At 38.9% G+C, this 23,757-nt stretch overlaps 1 protein-coding gene across 2 annotated transcripts; it reads left to right on the top strand.

Moving 5' to 3' along the window:
• The first annotated feature begins 304 nt into the window (after nucleotides 1-304).
• Tiprl (TOR signaling pathway regulator) lies at nucleotides 305-23,683 on the top strand. 2 transcript variants are annotated; one of them, XM_026405244.2, is made up of 7 exons: nucleotides 307-566; nucleotides 6,717-6,896; nucleotides 7,548-7,647; nucleotides 15,259-15,390; nucleotides 19,673-19,768; nucleotides 20,842-20,904; nucleotides 21,954-23,683. In XM_026405244.2, exons 1-7 carry the CDS (start codon nucleotides 463-465, stop codon nucleotides 22,095-22,097), a joined length of 819 nt encoding a protein of 272 aa, XP_026261029.1. In that variant the 5' UTR covers nucleotides 307-462; the 3' UTR covers nucleotides 22,098-23,683. The 2 variants fall into 2 exon arrangements, with proteins under 2 accessions (XP_026261030.1, XP_026261029.1); XM_026405245.2 differs by lacking the exon at nucleotides 15,259-15,390 and having other exon boundaries at nucleotides 305-566.
• Nucleotides 23,684-23,757: the final 74 nt, after the last annotated feature.

Here is a 23,757-nt window from a genome sequence, read left to right as displayed (position 1 = left end):
AAGCTCTACGGAATTAGTTCTGGTCTCAATGTTGCGCATTCTTCCCCAGCACCGCTCACCCACTCTGGAAGCAACACCGCTTTCCCGGCGCCTAGGTGGCAATCCGACCGGGTCTCTGGATGACGTCACCCAAAGCTCTCAGGAGGGCGGTGCGCACTGACCTGGCTCCGCCCCCTCCGCGGAAGCCCCGCCCCGGAGCTCGCTCCTTTCCCTTCTTCCTGTGCGTCGTAGCGTAGGACGTGGATCACGCGGTGTTTGCCCACTGGCCCGGAAGCAGAAGGCGAAGGGGCGGAGCGGAAGGCGGGAAGGCGGCTGCGTCCGGGTCGCGGCGAGGGGCGGGGCAGCGGGCATGGTAACGGCTCGGGAGCCGAGCGCGAAGGGCCGCAGGCAGCGCCGCCACGGGTGATCGCTGCCGCTGCTGCCTTTCCGCGCTTCCGGTGCGGCCTGCGGACTCGCCTCACCATGATGATCCACGGCTTCCAGAGCAGCCACCGGGACTTCTCCTTCGGGCCCTGGAAGCTGACGGCCTCCAAGACCCACATCATGAAGTCAGCGGACGTGGAGAGGTGCGGCGCGGGCGCGGGGACCGCGGGGCCGGGGCCTCAGGACGCGGCCTCGGGAGGGTCGCCTCCGCCTGCCTCCTGGTCGGAGGTGGGGGCTGTCACCCCGCTGGCGCCCGGCCGCGGCCCCGGTGCGCTGTCTTCCCGCCCCGCGGGCCCGGCTCTGCGGGGCTGCGACCTGTGGCCGGCTGCGGGCGGCGGCAGGTGCGGGGCGCGCGCGGTTCCGGGGACCGGCGCCGAGTTGCAGCGGGGGCGGCTGCTGGGGACGCGGTGCACCCCGGGCCGCAGGGTCGGGGCGTCCCGGAGATTGGGAGGCCGACCCGGCTCGCCAAGCCCGGTGGGTGGCGGGGGCGCGGGGCCCGGGGGCCGGGGACAGCGAGCCCGACCGTCGGGCGCCGAACGGATCCTTGAGCGGGTCTTGGGCGCGCGGGGAGGGCGAGCGCGGCGGTGCGCTGGGGAGCCGTTCCCGTGGGCGGAGGCCGCGCGAAGCGGGGTCGGTGCGCGGGGAGTCTGTGCCGGGCCAGGAAGTGGTCACTGGTACCTGACGGCCACCGGGCGTGCTCTCTGCCCCGAGGAGCTGCCTGACCGACGTCCCTGGGGTTTTCCTGGGGGACGAGGTGGAGGTGGATTGGAGGCTGCGGGACGGGAGACCAGGTGTAGGGGAGGCGGGCGGGAGCGGTGTCGAGGGTCCGCGGGTCTCGGTGTGGTGGAGAGGTGGCTGGCCGGGGCGCGGGGCAGCGGAGCGCGAGGGTCGGGTCGACGGGAGGCGTGCGTGGGTCATGAAGGGGAGATGATGAGTGGGACTTGGATATGCTTGTCTTGTAGCTCTAGGAAAATGCCGTCTGTGGGTTTAGGTTGGAGAGTCACCAGCTTAGAGTTGGTACCTGGAGCCTTGGAAGTAAATTAAGATCACCCAGAGGAAGAGGCAGATAGAAGAACCCGAGGGAGCACTAGCATTTTAACATTTAGGTGGAGAGTGACTAGGGAAGAGATGAGAGTTGTAAAACCCATGTTTTCTTTTCTTATTTAAATAAAAAATAAAGATGAGTTGTAACATTTTTGGAGACTCACTGAAAAAAATTAGGAAAATATGGAAAAGTTCCTTTCATCACACCACAAGTTGAAATACTCTTTGAATTTTTTTCCTCTTCACATAACTTTCTTTTATATATTGCACCATATGTAATCGTGCCATAAACCAGAGAGCTTTAAATTGTGATAACCATATAACTTACTTGAAGACTTTAAGAGATGCTGTGTGTTGGAGCATTTTATTCTAGATCAGTAATCTCCTTATCTATTATTTCTGATTGAGTGTACTAGTCCTTTTTCCATATGAAAAGGAGGTCGTCCCTCACCAATCCTGAGTTTTTCATGATGCATCTCTCTAGGGTGTAAAAACCTGTAGAGTACTAAGAACATTGATTGGGTAAACTACTGGATTAAAGAGGTTTCTTTTAATGAATATTAAAGGGATCTTAAAAAACCTTAGGAGCATCCTATCTTCCTGTCCTTTAGCTGTTTTTTCCTAAGGTCAAGGTGAAGTTTGACATTAGATATGGGTATTTGGTCCTGTGTTTAAGATACTTTGAATTTAGAACATTTGAAGCAATATAGATTAGTAGCAGTGATTTTTTTTTATGTATATATCTGGAATATTTTGTTGGACTACCACAGTTTTTCAGATAAATTGGGTGAAACCCAGAGAATCCCATTGTATTTATTATTTTATATTTGGTATGAATACAGTATGAATTCAATAAAGTAGTTAAAATATGTCTCATGGAATCTCCTAATAAAGAAGAATAAATTTTACTTAAAATTTATAATGAAAACTTACCATTGTTGGTTATGATCCTAAAAATGTGCAACTCACAAAAACATTATCTCACTGGTACTTGCATACATACATACCCAGATGTAATAAATATACAGTACATGTCCAGTTTTTTCCTTACTACTACATCATAAACAGTTTTCTATATTATTCTTATATTTTAAAAATGGTTCCATAGAATTTCATCATGTGAGTATACTCAAGTTTACATAATCATTTATTTCTTTATGGTTGGGGCATTCAGAGTATTTTCACTATTATAAATAAGGTTGTTATGAGTCTCAGTGGGAATGCCCTTTTTTCTGTATTTGGGATTATTTATTTTGTACAGATGTCCAATGCTGATTTTTTGTTGATGTTGTTTTGTTTGTTTTGGTATTGGGGATTGAACCCAGAGGTGCTTAACCCCTGAGCCACATCCCTAGCCTTTTATGTTTTATTTAGAGACAGGGTCTTTTTTTTTTTTTTTTTTTTTTAAAGAGAGAGTGAGAATTTTTTTTTTAATGTTTATTTTTTAGTTCTCGGCAGACACAACATCTTTGTTGGTATGTGGTGCGGAGGATCCAACCCGGGCCGCACGCATGCCAGGCGAGTGCGCTACCGCTTGAGCCACATCCCCAGCCCTAGAGACAGGGTCTTGCTGAGTTGCTTAAGGTCCTGCTAAATTGCTGAGGTGTGCTTTGAACTCACAATCCTCTTGCCTCAGCCTCCCAAGCTGCCAGGATTAGAGGTGTGCGCCTGGCCCAAAGCTGATATTTTAAGTCACAGAGTATAAATTTGGTAAAATTCTTGTAATATTTTGCTTGACGGTTGTCCTGGGGTGGCAGTGGCCCAGTCCTGGAGAGCCATTTGAGCAAGTGCTGGTTTCCTTATAATGTCAGGTGCTTTTGCTTCTTATCATCATCACTTTTTGAAACTTATAACAAGTTGAAGATTTTACTGGAAAAGGTGTTTTTTTTTCCTTCTTACAAGTGTTGGAATCTTTAATTGCTGTCTTTTCTTTGCTATTATTAATATAGTTATCTTGTAAGGATGAAAAGTTCACAGACACCATGCTTATGGGAAACGTGGAGCTGTCTCCTCTGCAGCCACAGTGGAATTAAAACTAAAATGTTTTGTTTTTTTTTTTTAATATTTATTTTTTAATTGTAGTTGGACACAGTACCTTTATCTATTTTTATGTGGTGCTGAGGATCGAACCCAGGGTCTTGCACGTTTTAGGCAAGCGCTCTATTGCTGAGCCACAACCCCAACCCCAAATGTTTAGTTTTTAACGTTATGGGCCTTTGATGATCAGGAATGAGACAGATGTTTCCAATAAGGACCAGTATTTTTTCCATCTGGAACTTAAATTTTACAACTTGATCATGCAGTGGTTTTTACTCATCCCCGCCCCATGTATATATCAAAGACCTGTTTGTTATATTTAATTAGAAATATATTTAAAGTGATTGGAAAAAAGAGGGCATTTGTAGACTTGGGAATATATGTGAATCCTTTGTTGATTTTATGTAGGAATGTATTCTTTAAAATGGCATTTTTTTACCTTACTGAGTTATTGTAGCTAATTAGCTGTTCAGAAATCCAGAAGTTTTAAAAAGGAGAAAAGTCAAAGAAAACTTTTTGTGTGCTGGAGCAGCTGTTTGCATTTACATACTATAGATATAGATATGGATTCTGTTATGGCTGCTTTTAAATTATCCAGTGTAAATTGCTGGGTTTTCACTCGGCATGGGCTTCATTTGACTGTACTTCAGATTTCCTGTCGCACATGCACTAAGATCCTACACTTTGTAGCATTGGGGCGTTGGCACTTAGTGCCTTGAAGAGAAGAGTTAACTTGTGGTCTCTTTTCCCTAAGCAGGGCTTATTTTTCATGTGCTTTTTATTCATTATGCAGTTTTAAGAAGTGTATTTATTTGATTTTCCTGTTATATAGATGAGAAATCAAATGAAAAGGAGCGAGGGTGCTTCAGGGCCCATACCTGTCTTCTGGGAGTGCACACACTCATTTGAAATAACATGAGGTCATTGTCCTGTATGGATGATATATGTGATGATTACTGATCATCAAGAAATAATAAAGGGGCTGGGGTTGTGGCTCAGCGGTAGAGCGCTTGCCTAGCATGTGTGAGACACTGGGTTCAATTCTCAGCACTGCATATACATAAATAAAATGAAGGTCCATTGACAACTAAAAAATACTTAAAATGTTATTTTACCATTTCTTTTTTATTTTTTATGTTTTCTGTTTAAGGACAGCAGAAAACCCAGCAATTTACATTGGATAATTTAAAAGCAGCCATAACAGAATCCATATCTATATCTATAGTATGTAAATGCAACATTTTTTTCCCAAAAAAATTCTTGAAAGGAAAAGTTTTATCATTGCTAACAACTTCCCTGCCCAAATGAGGAAAATAGACAATTTTTGATGTGTTTTAATTAGTGAGCAAGACTTAATTAAAGAGATTTTAAAGATTCCTGTCATGAGCCATTTCTTTACAGAAAATTGAAATCTCTGTGCTCATTATTCATGGTCATTAATCAGCTGGCTAAGGGAGTTGGTCAGTGTAGGACTTGCTGGCATGATGGAGTGAACATGCCTTTGTAATTTAAGCTATTGACCTGCATGTATTTAATTTATCCCAGTTTGTTCCTTTCAAGTGTGTGTTCTCTCTCTTTCTCTCTCTATTCCCCCCCCTCCCGCCCCTGTGTTTGTGGTACTGGTTCAGCACAAGCCAGGAAAACCAATAATAATGTTATCCAACTATATACGGATTACTTCATTGTACATAGTGTTGAACAGTGGTCAATAAATAGTTTTATATTCTTAAAAAAATTGAAGCCTATAAACCATTTTGAAAAGTTCCCCAAATCAATAAATTTGACACATAAAGTAACTGGAAAATGTACTTGCATGGAAACCTCTGTGTTTTTTTATGCTTTGCCATTGCAAGAGGTGGAGACCTAGGTTGCTGAAGTAGTGAGAGTTTAATACTCTGTGAGGAAATGATTAAGTACTCCTGTACTTAATAACCTCTGAAACTGGGGCACTTTTTGTGCCCCACAACTGTAAACACTCCACTGTCTTGTTACTGTTATTTCTGTCTTTTCTTTACTCTCCTCATTTCCCTTCCTGTTGCTTAGCAGATTTTCTCTTCCCTTTTCTCTGCCTCATGGCTTTTGCCATCTCACTTGGCATGGGCTTCATTTGATTGTCCTTCAGATTTCTGAAAAGAGCATCAGAGTGAGTTAATTGGTCATTATTTTATTTAGAGTACGCTCTGGGCAGAGTTCTCAGGCTAAGAGTCAGGAGTTCTGGCCAACCAGGTGGTAATTGCTTTTGGTAAAGGTGTTGGACTTTCCTCCCTGAATTGAAAGTCCAGGTTGTAACTAAGGTGATCTGATCATAAAATATGGTGACCTCTGTGTACAGCCACCTTTTCTGAGTACCTGGCTGCCACTTAAAGACTGCAGGGGCTGAGGATACAGCTGGAGGCCCTGGGTTTAATTACCGGCACCAACAAAAGAAAACAAAACATCCCCTTTGCAGCAAGAATTAAAACTCAGCTTTCTAAGGGGCCACAGGGACTGGTGACCTGGAAAGGCCATGCCCCACTTAAAGGGGGGCCACTTCTCCAGCCTGTTGAAGCCATGTAATATATAGATCCAGTGTTAGGCCCTGTTTTTTTTTTTTTTTCTAACCAGAAATCCATATTTAAAATTGCTTTGTTTTTGTTGGCAACTGTTCCAAATATTAAAACAAATAAACAGAGACAAAAACCCCAACAGTGTTCAGACCAGCAAGAACACCTGTGGCTTACTGATTTGTGGTCAGCTCAGTAGAATGTCTGATGGGGCTGTCTTTTCTAATGAGACTGCCCAGTGAGGCCCCAGCACATAGAAAGCAGTCTAGTGTGTTGGAAAGAGGCCTGGTGTTCCCATTTACTCCTTCTCCTAATCTTGAGTTAGCCACTTAAACTGTTGCATTTGACATTCAGATCTCACTACTCAGAAGCACGTTTGATCCTGCTACTAAATAATGTCTCCTACCCAATGACCTTGCTTTGTTTTTTTGTATCACTTGTCTCTAGCTGACATCATGCTGCATATTCTTGTATTTGTTGATCTACTACCTACTGCCATAAAGATTAGATAATGAAAGCATTGTATAGATTTTTACAAATGTCATGTTTATTAATCATATGTTGTTTAACTAATTCAGTTTTGTAGGAAGAATTATGTTGTGTTGAAAAGGACACACAAGTGCCACCTGTGACATGAGATCCTTTCACCTGACTTTTGGTTCTGTGTAGGTTAGCAGATGAATTGCACATGCCTTCTCTCCCTGAAATGATGTTTGGAGACAATGTCTTAAGAATCCAGCACTGCTCTGGCTTTGGGATCGAGTTCAATGCTACAGATGCGTTAAGATGTGTGAACAACTACCAAGGAATGCTCAAAGTGGCCTGTGCTGAAGAGTGGCAGGAAAGCAGGTGAGACGCCAGGCATTCATGGGTTAAAAACAAAGATATTCTTTTTATTTATATTTGTGTTTTATTGGACTGAAGGGCTAGTGTTATTATTAAAGTTTATATCTGGATTATTCTAGAATTCATTTTTCTCAGCCATAAAATGAAGGTTAATTACCTACTGCTTGAATATTTGTTGGGTTAAATTGAAATACAATTGAGCTGTTCTATATAGGATTTACTTTTTCAGACTTTTGAGTGTTCCTTAGCCAAGAGGCAGTAAGTACATTGTCCTTTAATGTTCTTGTTTTTAAAGACAGATGTTTACTTGTAATTTGCATTGATTATTTGTGTAGTGTTAAAACTAAGGGAAAAAATGTATTTTTTTGATGATCAAATTAGCAGTTATTTACTTTATGCCAATTATGTACTAGGTACCTTGGAGGATACAAAGAAGTGTAAGCCTTTAAATGAAAGACGACACTAGCACGACAAGTTAAATAACAGTAAATGTGCAGGAATAGGGTAAGAAAGATCTTATACTAGTGAATTTGACAAGTGTATGTATTTAGTAGGATTTTTCGTATTCATTGAGTGTAATTTGGTGTGATTATGAATACAGATAGTCTATATTCTGCATCACTAAATCTGACCCTTTTCATTTTGGTATATGAGGTCGGAGGGCGAACACTCCAAAGAGGTTATTAAGCCCTATGATTGGACCTATACGACAGATTATAAAGGAACGTTACTTGGAGAATCTCTTAAATTAAAGGTAAATTTTGCTTTTATAAGTCATTAATTGTCTTGGACAATCTCAGCATTAGAACTTTCCACTAATGGTTTGGGTCTTTTTGTTTGTTTGTTTTGTTTTTGTTTTTGGCACTACTTTCATTCTTCTTGTTTTGGTTGTGGCAGGATTTAGAACCTAATGTGAGGGGATTTTGCTTATTGAAAAGAAAAGAAGGACATAATTGAACATTATTATTATTATTATTATTTTTATATGAGGTCTCCATATGTTACGCAGGCTGGCCTTGAACTTGGGCTCTAGTGATTCTCCTGCCAGCGTACCTGGCCTGAAATAATGAGACAGTGCCTGAGTAGTGGAACAGTATTTATTCTTGAAAGTGTGGTTGGTAGAATGGTAACTGCCTTAGTGTTAACGTTATCATGACCAAGAAGATGATTTAGACAGAACTTGCTAGTAGCTTAGAATTTTACACATGAACAGATGCATAGACAAATAGAACACTGGTCAGACAACTTCATTTTGTGTCCTGTCTGCCCTGTATAGGAAGCTGGTATAAATTTGAGCACTCTTCTTAATCTATCCAAGTCTCTGTTTTATCAGCAAATTGGATAAACAAATATCTAACCACCCAGCAGAGTTTTCATATAAAATAATTCTTGGGAAAGTCCTCAATACATTCTAAAACTTTATATCAGTGTTACGTTGCATGTCTGTAAGCTCTGCTGAAGAAGAGAAGAGACTTCATGGTAAATGGAACGTGGAACTGGTAGATCTTATTGGGACTTAAGCTGTATTTTAAAATCTTGCAGTATGACTGAAATGAAACAATTTGACTTAGATTGTGTGTCTTTAAATGTTAGATCATTTTAAAACCCAAAAATATTTCATTGTAAACTATTTTCATTAGAAGTTATTGGAGACTATATCCCATTTTGGTGCTTAGGTAGAAATGTTAAGAAGGTAGGGTTTCTGGGTCTCTGCAGAGATTTTTAGTCTCAAGAAGATAGAAGTTCATAGCAGGAACTTAATTCTTGTCATTAGTTTCTGCCTCTGTAACATTCCAAGCTTTAACTATTTCTTGGTGCTTCAAGGATCAAAACATAACTTTTGAGATGACATGCTTCATTCATTCATTCAGCAGCTATTTCTTGTGCTCTTTCTGTGTGCCAGGAACTGATCCTAGGAATTGGGTTCAGTACAACTAAGAGAAATTGCTCCTTTATATCTAATGAGAGAGCAAGCTTATTCCAGTCCCCAACAGAACTGCATAGATTAGTATTTCCCCTCCTCTTTTCTGATGAAAAAGTTTGCAGAAAGCTTGGGTCATTTGATATTTTATTGCTAGGAGTGAGGAAATAGGAACTTATTTTAACCTCATGAAATAATGAGGAAGACTAACTTTGTGGGCTGACTTAGGAAAAGCCTCCTGGAGGCTATGAAGAGGCACTAGTCATGGATGTTAGCATCGGGAGCAAGAACCATGGCAACAGAAATGAAGACTGAAAGTAATAGGAGGTGGAAACTGTTCAGTACTCTCTTATCGACACTTCAGCTTATAATGTGAGTTATTCTAAGGTGTTGCTGGTGAATGTCAATGTGATCGCTTACCCTGACAGTAATGAACTCAAACTTTGGCAGAACACAGACCAGGGTTCAAATCAGCACTCTTTACCGTCTTGGAAAAACAATTTGTGTGTGTGTGTGTGTGTGTGTGTGTGTATGTGTGTGTGTGTATGGTGGGGATTGAACTCAGGACCTCACATGGGCAAGCCATGTGCCAACTGAGCTATACCCCAGCCCATTGGAAAAGCAACTTAATCTTATAAAACCTGTCTCTCACTTTGGTGAACTGAGGACAGTTCCAGTTGTGAGGTTGTAAATAAGGTTATACATGTGAAGAGTGGAGTGCAGGTCTGCTCCACAGTAAGATGGCAGCTGTTTCCCTGTGGTAACGTCATGTCTCAAATATCAAGAGGAACCTAGGTTAATACTATTGAAATACCAAGAGTAAAAGATGTATTGTCTAAATATTTACTCTTGCTTTATGATTTAGAGTTGATGAAGGCATTCCCTTTATTGCCTTTAAAAAACAATACAAGGGGGCTGGGATTGTGACTCAGTGGTAGAATGGTCACCTAGCACGCGTGAGGCACTGGGTTCGATCCTCAACACTATATAAAAATAAAATAAAGGTATTGTGTCCACCTACAACTAAAAAATAAATGTTAAAAAAAATACAAAGCAACACAAAAACAAAATGACTATTTTCCAGGCAAAATTATTAAGGTTTTGTTGTTTAATTCTCACAATAACCTTGCAGGGTAGGTATTGTTAGCCTTGTTTTGTAGGTGAAGAAATGGCTTTAGGATCTCAAAGCGTTCTCTCTTCATGATGAACTGCCAGTGACACACCATGGTAATATAACACTGTGTTGTAGCTTGTGTAGGCACATCTGTCATGTACAAGATCACTTCCAGAGGAACCTAAGGGCTGTATGTTTTTTTTAACCTCTAATATTGGTTGGGATTTTAAATTCTGTAATTCTTCAGTCCTTCCTCAAAGGCCCTACTATATACAGGAAGTATATGTCTGTATAGGCAAATGTATATCTCATATGGACAGTAGGAATATAAAAAAGGAGGAATTAGAATGGAGCCTTTCTTTTGCTATAAAATCCTTGCTTCTTATTTGCTGGAGGCTGTGTGTGTGTGTTTTAGTGTTTTCTCGCTCTTGGGTCATGATGTAAGAAAAGAGAGCCCCTCACAGAGTTCTGCTGACCTGTGTGGATACAGTTCTAGTCCTGCCATTTTTTAATCAGGTCACCTTAGGCATCTGAGATTATAGTAGGAGAATGTGATGAGAACATGGGGCAGATGTTCAGGACTGTACTTGGCATGTGGTAGCCTAGTCATAGTTGGCTGTCTTCTTTTCTGTTAATGCCACTCCTAATTGTACTGCCTTTTTGTGATATATGCGTAGTGTCCGTGTGTTAAAAAGTTTTTTAAAAGCCCTTGGAAACACTTGTCCAGTTTGTTCACTGTGATTTACTATCTTGGTCATAAAATTTACCATCTTTTCTAAGTGTATAGTTCAGAAGTATTAAGCATATTAACATTGTTGTGTGACCAAGCTCCAGAGTGTTCTCATCTTGTGAGACCAAAATGCTGCATCCATTGGAAAACAGTTCCCTAACTCCCACCCCAGACCCTGGCAGCCTCCACTTTGCTTTTGTTTCTGTGAGTGTGTTTACTTTATATGAGTGAATTCATACATTGTCTTTTTGTGGCAGGCTCGTTTCACTTGGAGTGATGCCCTCAAGGTTTGTCCGTGTTGTAGCATGAAGTAGTGTTGCCTCCTTTTCTAAGACTGAATGGCATTCCACTGCACGTTTTGTTCCTCCATTCATCTGTTGATGGGCGTCTGGCTGCTGTTGTGAATAGTGCTGCTGTGAACATGAATGTGCAAATATCTCCTTGAAAGTCTGCTATTAGTATTTTTAGATAAATAAACAGAAGTTGTATTGCTGGGTCATGTGGTAATTTTGTTTTTAAGTTTTTGAGGAAACCACTGTACTGTTTTCCACAGTGGCTGTACCATTTTACGTTTCCACCGACAGTGCACAAGTGCACAAATCCAATTTTTCCACATCTTTGCCAATGCTTTTTCTTTTCTTTTTTTTGATAGTAGACATTCTAATGTGTTTGAGACGATCTCTGGTTTGGATTTTTATTTCTCTAATGGTCAGTGATATTGATCATCGTTTCACATGCTTTTTGGCCATTTTATGTTATCTTTAATATCTTGAGCTTTTAAAAATAAATTTATGGGGGAAATATGCTGATGTAAACATTGGAAAGGAATAAAGTTTGTAAGAATAAAGGCAAAAGAAACTGCATGTGATTCTGAAGCTCGCTGATATACTGCTAACCCACACCTCCATGGACAAGAACTGTAGAGGCGTGGGTTAGCAGTGCTGGTGCTGTTACACCTGTGCATTGTCATTAAGAGGATGGCAGATGAGGGAAGTCGGGTTACACGGTTGGAGCAGGAATGTGTAGTCCAGCAAGGGGGAAAAGCTGGAGTGATCCGGTGTAATGGATTAGAGTCGGAGACATCAGTAAGAACTCATGTTTGGCTAAATGTGGGTACAGTAGTTACATATAGACATATTTATAGATGTGTGTATATACACACTGCGCAGATTAGTATACACATGTATTTCTTAGCTATCAATTTCAGTAAGTGAAATTATTTAAAAATTATTTAAGATTGTCAGTGTGTCATGAAAACAAGTTAAACCTAGAGGAACAATTGCAAAACTGCAGGGGGGTAACGGGTCAGCTGTAGGTGAACACAGAAGAACTGTGGATATTTTTTTCCTCTCTTGGGAATCATGTGTTACTTATTTTTTATATTTATTTATTTAGTGTAGTTGAACACAGTACTTTTATTTGTTTATTTTTTTTATTTTTTTTTTTTTAAATATTTATTTTTTAGTTTTCAGTGGACACAACATCTTTTTTTTTTAAGAGAGAGTGAGAGGAGAGAGAGAATTTTTAATATTTATTTTCTAGTTCTTGGCGGACACAACATCTTTGTTGGTATGTGGTGCTGAGGATCGAACCCGGGCCGCACGCATGCCAGGCGAGCGCGCTACCGCTTGAGCCACTTCCCCAGCCCTATTTGTTTATTTTTATGTGGTTCTGAGGAAACTTTTTTTTTCCTTATACCTTTTAGTACTCCCTTGGATTTCCCCCTCCCCTAAATCTTTGTAGTTTCTTGAACATCCTTTATAGTTTTCTTCTAATTCCTATACAGTTATGTCAAATTACTCTTTTTCTTTCTTTTTTTTTTCATTTTTCTCATTTAACTTTATTTTTTTATTATTAGTTGTTCAAAACATTATAAAGCTCTTGACATATTTCATACATTTGATTCAAGCAGATTATGAACTCCCATTTTTACCCCGTATACATATTGCAGATTCACATCGGTTACATATCCACTTTTTTACATACAGCCATACTAGTGTCTGTTGTATTCTGCTGCCCTTCCTATCCTCTATTATCCCCCCTCCCCTCCCCTCCCATCTTCTCTCTCTACCCCATCTACTGTAATCCATTTCTCTCTTGTTTTTTTTTTCCCCTTTCCCCTCACTTCCTCTTATATGTAATTTTGTATAACAATGAGGGTCTCCTTCCTTTATCATGGAATTTCCCTTCTCTCTTTCTTTCTCTCCCCCCTCTCCACCCTGTTTAATGGTGATCTTCTTTTCATGCTCTTCCTCCCTATTCTGTTCTTAGTTGCTCTCCTTATATCAAAGATGACATTTGGCATTTGTTTTTTAGGGATTGGCTAGCTTCACTTAGCATAATCTGCTCTAGTGCCATCCATTTCCCTGCAAATTCCATGATTTTGTCATTTTTTAGTGCAGAGTAATACTCCATTGTGTATAAATGCCACATTTTTTTTTATCCATTCATCTATTGAAGGGCATCTAGGTTGGTTCCACAGTCTAGCTATTGTGAATTGTGCTGCTGTGAACATCGATGTAGCAGTATCCCTATAGTACGCTCTTTTAAGGTCTTCAGGGAATAGTCTGAGAAGGGGAATAGCTGGGTCAAATGGTGGTTCCATTCCCAGCTTTCCCAGGAATCTCCATACTGCTTTCCAAATTGGCCGCACCAATTTGCAGTCCCACCAGCAATGTACAAGTGTACCCTTTTCCCCACATCCTCGCCAGCACTTGTTGTTGTTTGACTTCATAGTGACTGCCAATCTTACTGGAGTGAGATGGTATCTTAGGGTGGTTTTGATTTGCATTTCTCTGACTGCTAGAGATGGTGAGCGTTTTTTCATGTATTTGTTGATTGATTGTATGTCCTCCTCTGAGAAGTGTCTGTTCAGGTCCTTGGCCCATTTGTTGATTGGGTTATTTGTTATCTTATTGTTTAATTTTTTGAATTCTTTGTATACTCTGGATATTAGGGCGCTATCTGAAGTGTGAGGAGTAAAGATTTGTTCCCAGGATGTAGGCTCCCTATTTACCTCTCTTATTGTTTCTCTTGCTGAGAAAAAACTTTTTAGTTTAAGTAAGTCCCATTTGTTGATTCTTGTTATTAACTCTTGTGCTATGGGTGTCCTATTGAGGAATTTGGAGCCCTACCCCACAATATGTAGATAGGAGCCAAGTTTTTCTTCTATCAGATGCAGAGTCTCTGATTTGATTTCAAGCTCCTTGATCCATTTTGAGTTAACTTTTGTGCATGGTGAGAGAAAGGGATTCAGTTTCATTTTGTTGCATATGGATTTCCAGTTTTCCCAGCACTATTTGTTGAAGATGCTATCCTTCCTCCATTGCATGCTTTTAGTCCCTTTATCAAATATAAGATAGTTGTAACTTTGTGGATTAGTCTCTGTGTCCTCTATTCTGTACCATTGGTCCACCCGCCTGTTTTGGTACCAGTACCATGCTGTTTTTGTTACTATTGCTCTGTAGTACTCTTTTTCTGATTCTGTTTGTAGTTAAGGAAATGACCTTACCATGACTGTTAATAGAGCAAAATAATAGCTGCCATTTACTGAATACCTATAGTTTGGACAATCATTTTTATGTTTATGATAAACCATGTCAATAACAAATAAACTGAACATTTTATGGTGGAAATGGGTATAGTAGTGATCCCATCATGCCAGTGATCCCATCAACTTGGGAGGCTGAGACAGGAGAATTTCCAACTTCCAGGCCAACCTAGGCAACCTAGTGAGACCTTGCCTCAAACAAAGGGCTGGGGATGTAGCTCAGTGGTCAAGTACCCTGGGTTCAATCCCCAGTATTACTCCCTGTGTCCCCCCACAAAAAAAAGTTGAAAAAAGAAAGAGGGGAATGACAAATGCCAAATAATTTTGGTGCTACTATTATGAGACACTGGGTTTAGTGAGCTCCTGATAACAGTATGCATTGGGATTATTAATGCTTTTGTTGGACAGAGAGAAAGAAAAAATGTGTGTGTGTGTGTGTGTGTGTGTGTGTGTGTATGTGTATGAACTACAAAATAGTATATTGAAAAGATTGCCAGTATTGTTCAAAGTCCTGTGTGGTCCAGGATTTTACCCTCAGGGTTTCTCTGAAGTTCTTGTTTATCTCATTATTCAGAGTACCTTTCTTTGTAGGTTTTGAGAAATTAGGCTGGGAATTAAAGATAGAACATTTTAATGGGAAAATATTTTTAAATTCCAAAAAAATATTTATAAGCCTGCTTTCATAGCTCAAAACTTCTGTGATAGTTAATAGTTCAAATTTCTTTGTTAGTTGTAGTTCATCACATTTACCAGTTTTTAATTGGTTAATTTTCTTAGTCGTATTATAACACTTGATTTTCATCTGACTTGTATGAAGGGTGGGGACTTTTGACTTTTGACTTTTTGACTTTTGAAGCTGGAATACTGAATGTAGTTAGTGTCTTCAGTTTTTCCAAGTCAAGGCACACCCATTCTTTAAGGTGTACTGATGACTCCCATATCAGAACTGTACACTCTGGCCATGTAGGAGAGGCTGGGAGGAAAAACGTCTTTCTTGTGACTTTGTAGCTCTTTAAAATTTTTTTAATGTGTTTAATTTTTTTCTTCCAGGTTGTACCTACAACAGATCATATAGATACAGAGAAATTGAAAGCCAGAGAACAGATTAAATTTTTTGAAGAAGTTCTCCTGTTTGAGGATGAACTTCATGATCATGGTGTTTCAAGCCTGAGTGTGAAAATTGTGAGTAGTGTGTTGTGATTTTTGTTAAATTGACATTTTTATTCCATTCTTGCTGTTGGGCAGAAATGTAAGACTGACTTGGCATCACACTGAGTCTTAACATAGTGCCAATGTACAGTTTCATTTGGGTCTAGAATATATTGAATATCTGTTATACATTATTAAAAAAAGTCTCAGTATATTGTTAAGACTTTACTTCAGTAAAGCATTTTTTTAAAATACTTGCCTGTACTTTGTATTTCATTTGCCTATTACTTAACCTGAATGAAAACAATAGCTTACTTTTCCCATTTTGCAGACAGCAAGGTGGATGGCCCATGTGTAGGATACTAGAGTATCCTTAAACTCTCGTCTCATTTTTTAGCATAGACGTAGAGAAGAACAGTGACTTGTAAATTCTATCAGTGGAGCCATACAACTCCCATTAATAATAGTATTGGTGAAGCATGCTTTAAAGAAGTAATAAATAGGCCACTAGCAGTTATTCATATTTATTTACTACTGGATTATAATTGGGTTTCTAATACATTCCAAAAAAAAATTAACTGAAACTTTTTACTAAATTTCTTAGCCTTTAAGTCCCAGCTACAATACTGCTGCCTCTGTATGGACTTTCACAATTCCCTTAGGCAAAGTCCAGTATGCCTTTTTCTTTTTCTTTTTTTTTTTTTTTTTTAGAATATTTCTTTATTTTTTAGTTATTGGCGGACACAACATCTTTGTTGGTATGTGGTGCTGAGGATCGAACCCGGGCTGCACGCATGCCAGGCAAGCGCGCTACCGCTTGAGCCACATCCCCAGCCCCCAGTATGCCTTTTTCATATCCCTGTAATAAGTACTTTTATTTCAAACCTCATGGTTATATAAGCATGATCAAGAGTCTCTCAGAGAGAGATACCTCAGCATCGGGCATTATTCTGGAGCACAATGATATGGGTACTGGGATTTGAGCAATAATAAAGAATGAAAGCAGTAATACAAAAGGAACAATATATTTGTTTTAAAGTCAGGTTTTTTCCTGTGGAATCATAGAATTTTGCAACTGAAATGAATTTTTAGAGGCTCATTAAGTTCAGTCTGCATATTTTATAAACTAGGCCCCTAAAAGATCTGTTTATCTAAGACTGTGAGACTAATTAGCTGCAAGATTTTCTTTGTACCATCTAATATATACCATTATTCTAGTATTAGGTAGTTGTTTTGTAGCACCTTACTCCCTTGCAACTCCAAATTTCCTTTTTTATGTTTTTATTGGTACATATTATTTATACAGAAAGGTGAGTGTCCTTGTTCCATGTTCGTTTATATAGGAAATGTGATCAGTTTGTTCCTTTTCATTTAGATTTATTTACCACCAACTCATCTAGTCATGTCCCCTTCCACTTGTCTACCCACCCACTGAATTAGCAGTGTTGGCTGTGGTTTGCATGTGTGTTTGTGTCCAAGTGGTGGGTGTATCTATGCGTGTTGGAGGAGCATGTGTATTTTGAGGATGAAAGTGTGTACCAGAGTGAATAGTAAGTCTCAAATTGATGAGTAGCGTCATCCTCAAGTGTTCTTTCTTCCTTCTGAATGTAACTTGTGTTAAGTTAGGTGACAGGATTGCATTTTTGAGAATGCCTGGAAGGATTTTATTATACTAGTGCTCTTTCTGGTTTGCTTTTTTCCCTAACAATGTAACACATCTGTTCTAAATAAAATAAATGCCGTAGTATCTGGCTTAGGGGCAGTGAGGTGTGGACAGTGAAGTTCCCTTTTACAGAAGCAGACTAGACTGATAAATACGGATGTAGGCAGGACATTGGGATGCTGAGAAAGTAGATCTTTTCGAGAAGGAGAGCATTGAGGTCAGTGTCATGTTATAGAGAGGGCTTGTAAGCTTAGATTAGGATGGCGTCCATTAGACTAAAAGGTTTGTATATTGGTTTTAGCAATTAGAATATTGTTCACTTTGGCAAGAACAATTTAAGTTACATGACTAGGCAGTAAATGAAAAATGTAGCAGTGGAGCTAAAGTATAAATGTAGAGCAAATATAAAAAACAGAATTACAGGAGAAGAGACAAAGGCATGGGAAATAGAGAATATGAGTTTTGCAGCCGTATGTGTGTGAATGAGTGATTTTTTTTTATATGGGGAAGATTTTAGCCTGTGTGGGTGCTCACAGGAAGATGCTATGTGACTCAGAGCCTTCTCTCCACATATCATCCACCCTCTCTCTCACTTGGCAAATTTAGTGAGCACCTGCTATGTGCTGAGTACTTTTCTAAGCAGTGAGATTCAGTGATGAAGGAAGCAGATTCCCTCTGTAGTGGAGCCTCCAGTCAAGTGGCAAGAGGTGGGCATTAAGAAGTAAAACCATCAGTGAACACAGGCTCAACCCTGTTGATTTCTAGTGCTGTCCCATAGAAGAGGATAGCAAGGGGAACCTAGATGTGCAATGGTAAGAAAAGCCTCTCTCTGGGAAGAGGTATTTATTTATACAAGAACTAAAGGGCAGGCAAACCTTAGCCAGAATAAGGGAACAGGGCGTGTAAAGGCCCGAAGGCAGGAAGGAGCTTGACCCGTGGCTGGTGACCAGAGGTAGCTATGCCTCTGTCATTACTGGGTCGTCCTGTTACTTCTTCATTAAGGTAGCCATTTGCTTGTCTGGAATTAGAGGTAGTTCTCTTGAGTGTATCTGTTTCATGCCTCAAAACTTTCTGAACATGCTTTTTCCTGTCTGGAATTCTTTTCACGGGCAGCTCGAGAGTTACCTTCTTTGACTTTTTTGAGTAGACTTAAATTCTTCCTTCTCTGCTTGTTGATTCTTGTGCTTACCTTTATCATAGCAGCAATTACGTCATTTTATCTTTTTGACCACTTTCCTGCTTGGTAAACTTTTTAAGCCTTGGGATTTTTATCTTTTCATTGATATAAATCTAAGACCACCTGTAGTAAGAAACTTGGCACTTAGTAGACAATAAATATTTACTTAGCAAATGGTCAAGCGTATTCTTTTTAAATAATGAAACGCCTTCCACCCCTTCTACTGCCCCCTCTCTGCCATCAAGACACGTCTTCTTACTCTCAACTGATTATGGGCTTCTTTCTTTGGGAATTAGATTTGGAAAGCTTGGGAGTTTGTAGATGTGCCACAAATGAAAACTGTTTAGAACATGTTATATCATTCTGATAAACCAGATATTTGGCAATATGAATTGTGCTTAGTTGAGTTCATTGAGCTGAAATGTGCGGTTCAAGGTCTCTTTATTGTGTGTAAAGTGAATACAAGTGAGTAGCAGCAAGAATCCAGGTTGTTCGTTCATTTTTGGTTTTACTGGTGTTTGATATTTACTATCAGTGTTACATTTTTTAAAGTGAACATTGTAATTTTCACATTACTTGGAAATAAATCTTTTGTATCTCAGTTTCTTTTGACCTAGAAAAACATTATTCTACTGTAGGAAATTGAAACCATGACATTGGGTAGTTTGCACAAGGTTTTGAGGCCAGTTGCAACCAGGACAAAGAGCCTCTCTAGTTTAGAGATTTTTATATACAGACAGTTCCATTTCCTGACTTAACAATGGTTCAACTTGTGATTTTCTTTTTTTTTTTCTTTTCTTTTCTTTCCTTTTTTTTTTTTTTTTTTTGGTGAGGGGGGCTTCGTGGTGGTATAAGAGTGAGATGCATTCAGTAAAAATTGTACTTGGAATTCTGAATTTTGGTCTTTTCCCAGGCTAGCAGTATGTGGTAGGGCACTCCTGATGCTGGGCACAGAGCCTCAGCTACCACTCAACTGTGTGGTCAGCAGGGTAAACAGCTGATACTGCTGCTTGCTGCATGTTGCTCAGCTACCATGTTGGCAGGCTGGGTGTGTTCAGTGCATTTTTTTTTTTTTTACTTGTAGATGGACACAATACCTTTATTTTATTTGTTTATTTTTATGTGGTATCAGGGATCAAACCCAGGGCTTTACACATTCTAGGCAAGTGCTCTATCACTGAGCCACAAACCTGGCCCTGTTCAGTGCATTTTTAAATTTATTTGTTTCCATGTGGTGCTGAGGATCGAACCCAGGACCTCACATGTGCTAGGTGAGCGCTCTAGCACTGAGCCACAACCCCAGCCCTGTTCAAATGCATTGTTGACTTAACGTTTTTTCAACTGAAATGGTTTGTAATTAAGGAGTATTCTTATTGCTAATTTAGCTTTCTTCCAAGGCCTTCATTTTTTTTTCTTTTAGCAAAGTAATAAAATATTATTTTCATTAAAATATTGATGTTTCTTTTTGCCCCCAGAGAGTAATGCCTTCTAGCTTTTTTCTGCTGTTGCGGTTTTTCCTGAGGATTGATGGGGTGCTTATCAGAATGAACGACACGAGGCTTTACCATGAGGTACCTGTTCTCATTTTAATGAACGTGCCAGTCGATATGGGGCTTGTTAATGTTCCACTTTCACTCTGGGAATTGGAAATTAAATAATTCTTTCTGTGGGTTTGTCTCAGATTCACTGTTGGCTACACATTGTTATCAAAACATCACATCTTTTTTTCCAGAAGTTTTGGTGACTGAAAATGTTTTCTAAAGATACTGTATTTTTTTTAAATACATGACAGCGGAATGCCTTACAATTCTTATTACACATTGTATGCACTTAATCTATGTTTAAGAAAACTTCCCTTCAACTTTTTCCTTTGTATATAGTACATATTGTTCATATAATGTCCTGACGTTAGAAATACCAATCAGATGGCCTCCTGAAATCCGTATTACTTAATTACATCGATAGCTATTTTAAAGTTTGAAAACTTATGGTCTGTCTAAAGTAACTGTTAGCATGCATTAAAAAAAAAGTGTTGGGAGGGCTTAAACTATCAAGAAAACTCTTTCCAGTAGCTGCATCTCAGCCTTTTCTTTCTGAATGAACTTTTAACTTTGGGTTTATGATTATGGAGAGGAGGAGTTAGAGAATAGACTGCTGGTATTAGTCATGGCAGTCACAGTGCTGTACCTTTATATCTTATCACGGGCACTGGGAATCAATGCTATTACCACCCATTCTATAGGCGAGGTGCCCAAGGCAAAGAAGAGTCAAGCAGTGCCCCCAAGTTCCAGAGTTAGGAGGCAGCAGAACTGGAATTTGAACCCAGTGGTGTTTTCCTAAATCATTTACTTAGGATTTTTTTTTTTTTTTTTTTAAAGCAGAGGCATACTGCATTTTTCTCCTCCAGAGAGAGTGAAATCTAAATCTTAAGAATATTGTTTTAACTTAATTAAAATCTCTTGCATATCTTATTTATACACATACCTGTAATTTTTCAAAGGAAACCTCTGCTTGTGTTTCTTTCACCTGGTAATATTAAATTTGTTTACATATGTGTATTTAGCATTGCTGTGACTTATAGGGATTGGAAATAAGTAAATCAATGCAAATAAATTTATTGCAACTTTAAACATTTTAAACATAGGCAGACAAGACCTACATGTTACGAGAATACACATCACGAGAGAGCAAAATTGCTAATTTAATGGTAAGTATTTAAATTTCAGTTTTTAGAAATTGAATTTTGTTTTAAGTATGGTATCTTTGTAACCATGCCCATTCATTAAATTTACATCTGTAGATTGTCCATTCATTCATAGAGCTCCATAGGATAAATCCTACTTACTGGAGCATAGCATTTTTTTCCTACATTTTTTTATTGGTGCATAATAGTTGTACATAATGATGGGATTTATTGTTACATATTTGTACATGCACACAAGATAATGATATAATTTGGCCAGTATTGCTCCCCAGTACTTCCCCCCTCCATCTCCTGGAGCATATCATTTCTGAACTTGCCTCAAATACAAGAACATTTGGATGTGTTAGATATAGGCCATCATTCAGTCTAATTTTCACATTTTATTCTGGAGAAACTGAGATCCGGGATGTGACTTCATCTGAGCCATATAGCTGGTGGTGGAGCTCCAACTGGCATCAATTAGGTGTACTTTCCTTGTGTACCTGCTACTTGAGAATTCCTTTCCACAGTCTCCTTTTTCTTCCTAAAATGTGATAATTCTTTACTGTGACATACTTTGGTATAATTTTCCTATAGTTTTTGCTCTTTGGGGACTTGGGAAGAGCTTCCTCAGTACTTAGGGATTTATAATGAATTGCTTGAAAAGTAATAGTTTTCTACAAACTTTGGTATTCTTTTTTGCTGTGAGTACTTATTTCTGTCTGGGTATTTTGAATACTGGGTTAGAAAAGTTGCCCAGATTGTGTTCTAGACAATATAATAGGCTCTAACTGAAGACTAATGCTTTAAGTTACCAAAGTAACAAGAATAGGGGATTGAATTAAGTTGTATTAAATTCTTATGACATTTATGGGAGCTTTATAAATTATGTAATCCTGTAGTCTTTGCATTCAATAAGAGAGTTGAATGATTATTTTTAGTAGTACTTAATAATATTTCTTATATGCATATGTTGCACCTGATTGACATACTTTGAGAATATTTGAGCCAGAACATTTTCAAAAAGTGACAATGCACTGAGTGTATACTAATGTAATTTATGTATTTCCTAGCATGTCCCACCTTCCCTGTTCACGGAACCTAATGAAATATCACAGTATTTACCAATAAAGGAGGCAGTTTGTGAGAAGCTGATATTTCCAGAAAGAATGGATCCTAACCCTGCAGACTCACAAGAATGTACACCTGTGGAATAGAATGTACTACAGCATATACTCACCATGGAATCTGACTGAACACTTTGGCTATTTGTAAGGGGGTATTTTTATTATGAGAATTAATTGCCTTGTTTATGTGCAGATCTTCTGTAGCCTTAAAGGAAAAAAGTTAAAAATAAAAATTGTTGCAGGCAGGTCCACTCAACCGCTGTTTGTACTGTCTCTCCAAATTCACACTTCAGATTTACACGTTCTGGAGTTAAGTTTGGATTTATGAATTATCACAGAGTGGGACTTCAGAGTGGGGGCATAATCTGCAGCCATCATGAAACACTGACTTCTGCCATGAAGAGGTTACTTTGGTCATTGAATCTTGGATTGTGCATGTTCATGTACTGGCTTTGGCTTTGGGCTTTCCAATGTTTATTTGCACTTATGGAGTTGTGACTTGCCACAGTTTAATGATCTTCACCCACAAAAATTTTCAAATGTATCTACCCCCTATTATATATACCAGTTTCTTTTGAATTACCTTTGAAGTTTTAGACATGGAATTGAAATCCATCCCCCTAGTGTTTTGGAGAACTGAAACTGTTATGTACGTGGAAACTTGAACCTAGGGTGTCAGAGCTGTCTCTAGGTGCTTTTCAGCTTGGGACCTAGCTAGTTCAAAAGCTATATAAAAATAAATTTAAAATCCATTTGTTTATTTTGATGATGACCCTTTAAACATATTATTTTCTGCCTTTCTAGATTGTTTTCATAAAGAGGAAAATTATGTAAGCATCAACTAAGGGATTACTTGAAATGGATTTTTACAAATGATTTTTTAAAGGACAGGGAAAAATCACCCCCTTTGTTCTTGAAATAACTGTTGTGCATATTTCCATTTGATGGAAAACCCGTTAAATAAGAATCTTTAATTGAAAGCATTAGCAAAGCTCAACTCTTCAAGTATTGGCCTGAAGATAAATTTTAGTGAAAAAATACACTTGGTTATTAATCATTGCTCAAATTTTGTACATTATTGTGAGCCAAACAGGGTAAATTGGTCACATGTAGTTTTGGTATGTGTCTGCCTTCTGCATTACCTCCAAGGTATAGGAAATCAGAATTTTGTGTTCTGTGTATACTAAATATACCTGTATTTAATGCTTTCTTTTAGGATGGGAAAGTATGTACATATATACGTACATTGTACTCAGCTTTGTTTTATATACTGTGCAGATCTAAATACAAAAGACTCATAAGAAATGAAAAACTTTTAAGAATATTCATTAGTTATAGTTTCTGGGCAACATCATTTCACTCATTGTGTGAGTGTATACACATGTGTATTTTTTTTAACTTTTTGATATAGATGTCTTGTCCCTGAGTAGATTTAGATTACTTATTTTGAGAATCCATTGTTAAAAATTATGAAGAATTAAAAGAATTGACTTTTTTTCCTTAAAGAAGGTGGGAGGGGTGGGTGAGTGTGCTTCTGAAAATTTCATTAGTTTATTCCTGTGGGGGATAACAAGAAAATGTGTATTTGGCCATTGATAAATATGATATATACCATTTTATATTTATTTGTTCCAAGTGTCTTTTTGTAAGAGGAGAATAAACAATAAGGAATTACTGATCTGTGTTTTGATGTTTAATTTCTTTCAGCTTTTTTTAGAGCTTAATGGAAGAAGCTTTCTCCATTTGAGTT

The sequence above is a fragment of the Urocitellus parryii genome, chromosome 9, assembly GCF_045843805.1.
Source record: "Urocitellus parryii isolate mUroPar1 chromosome 9, mUroPar1.hap1, whole genome shotgun sequence".
Taxonomy (NCBI): domain Eukaryota; kingdom Metazoa; phylum Chordata; class Mammalia; order Rodentia; family Sciuridae; genus Urocitellus; species Urocitellus parryii.
Note: the sequence above shows the minus strand (reverse complement) of the source record. Positions and strands in the feature narration are given on the sequence as shown.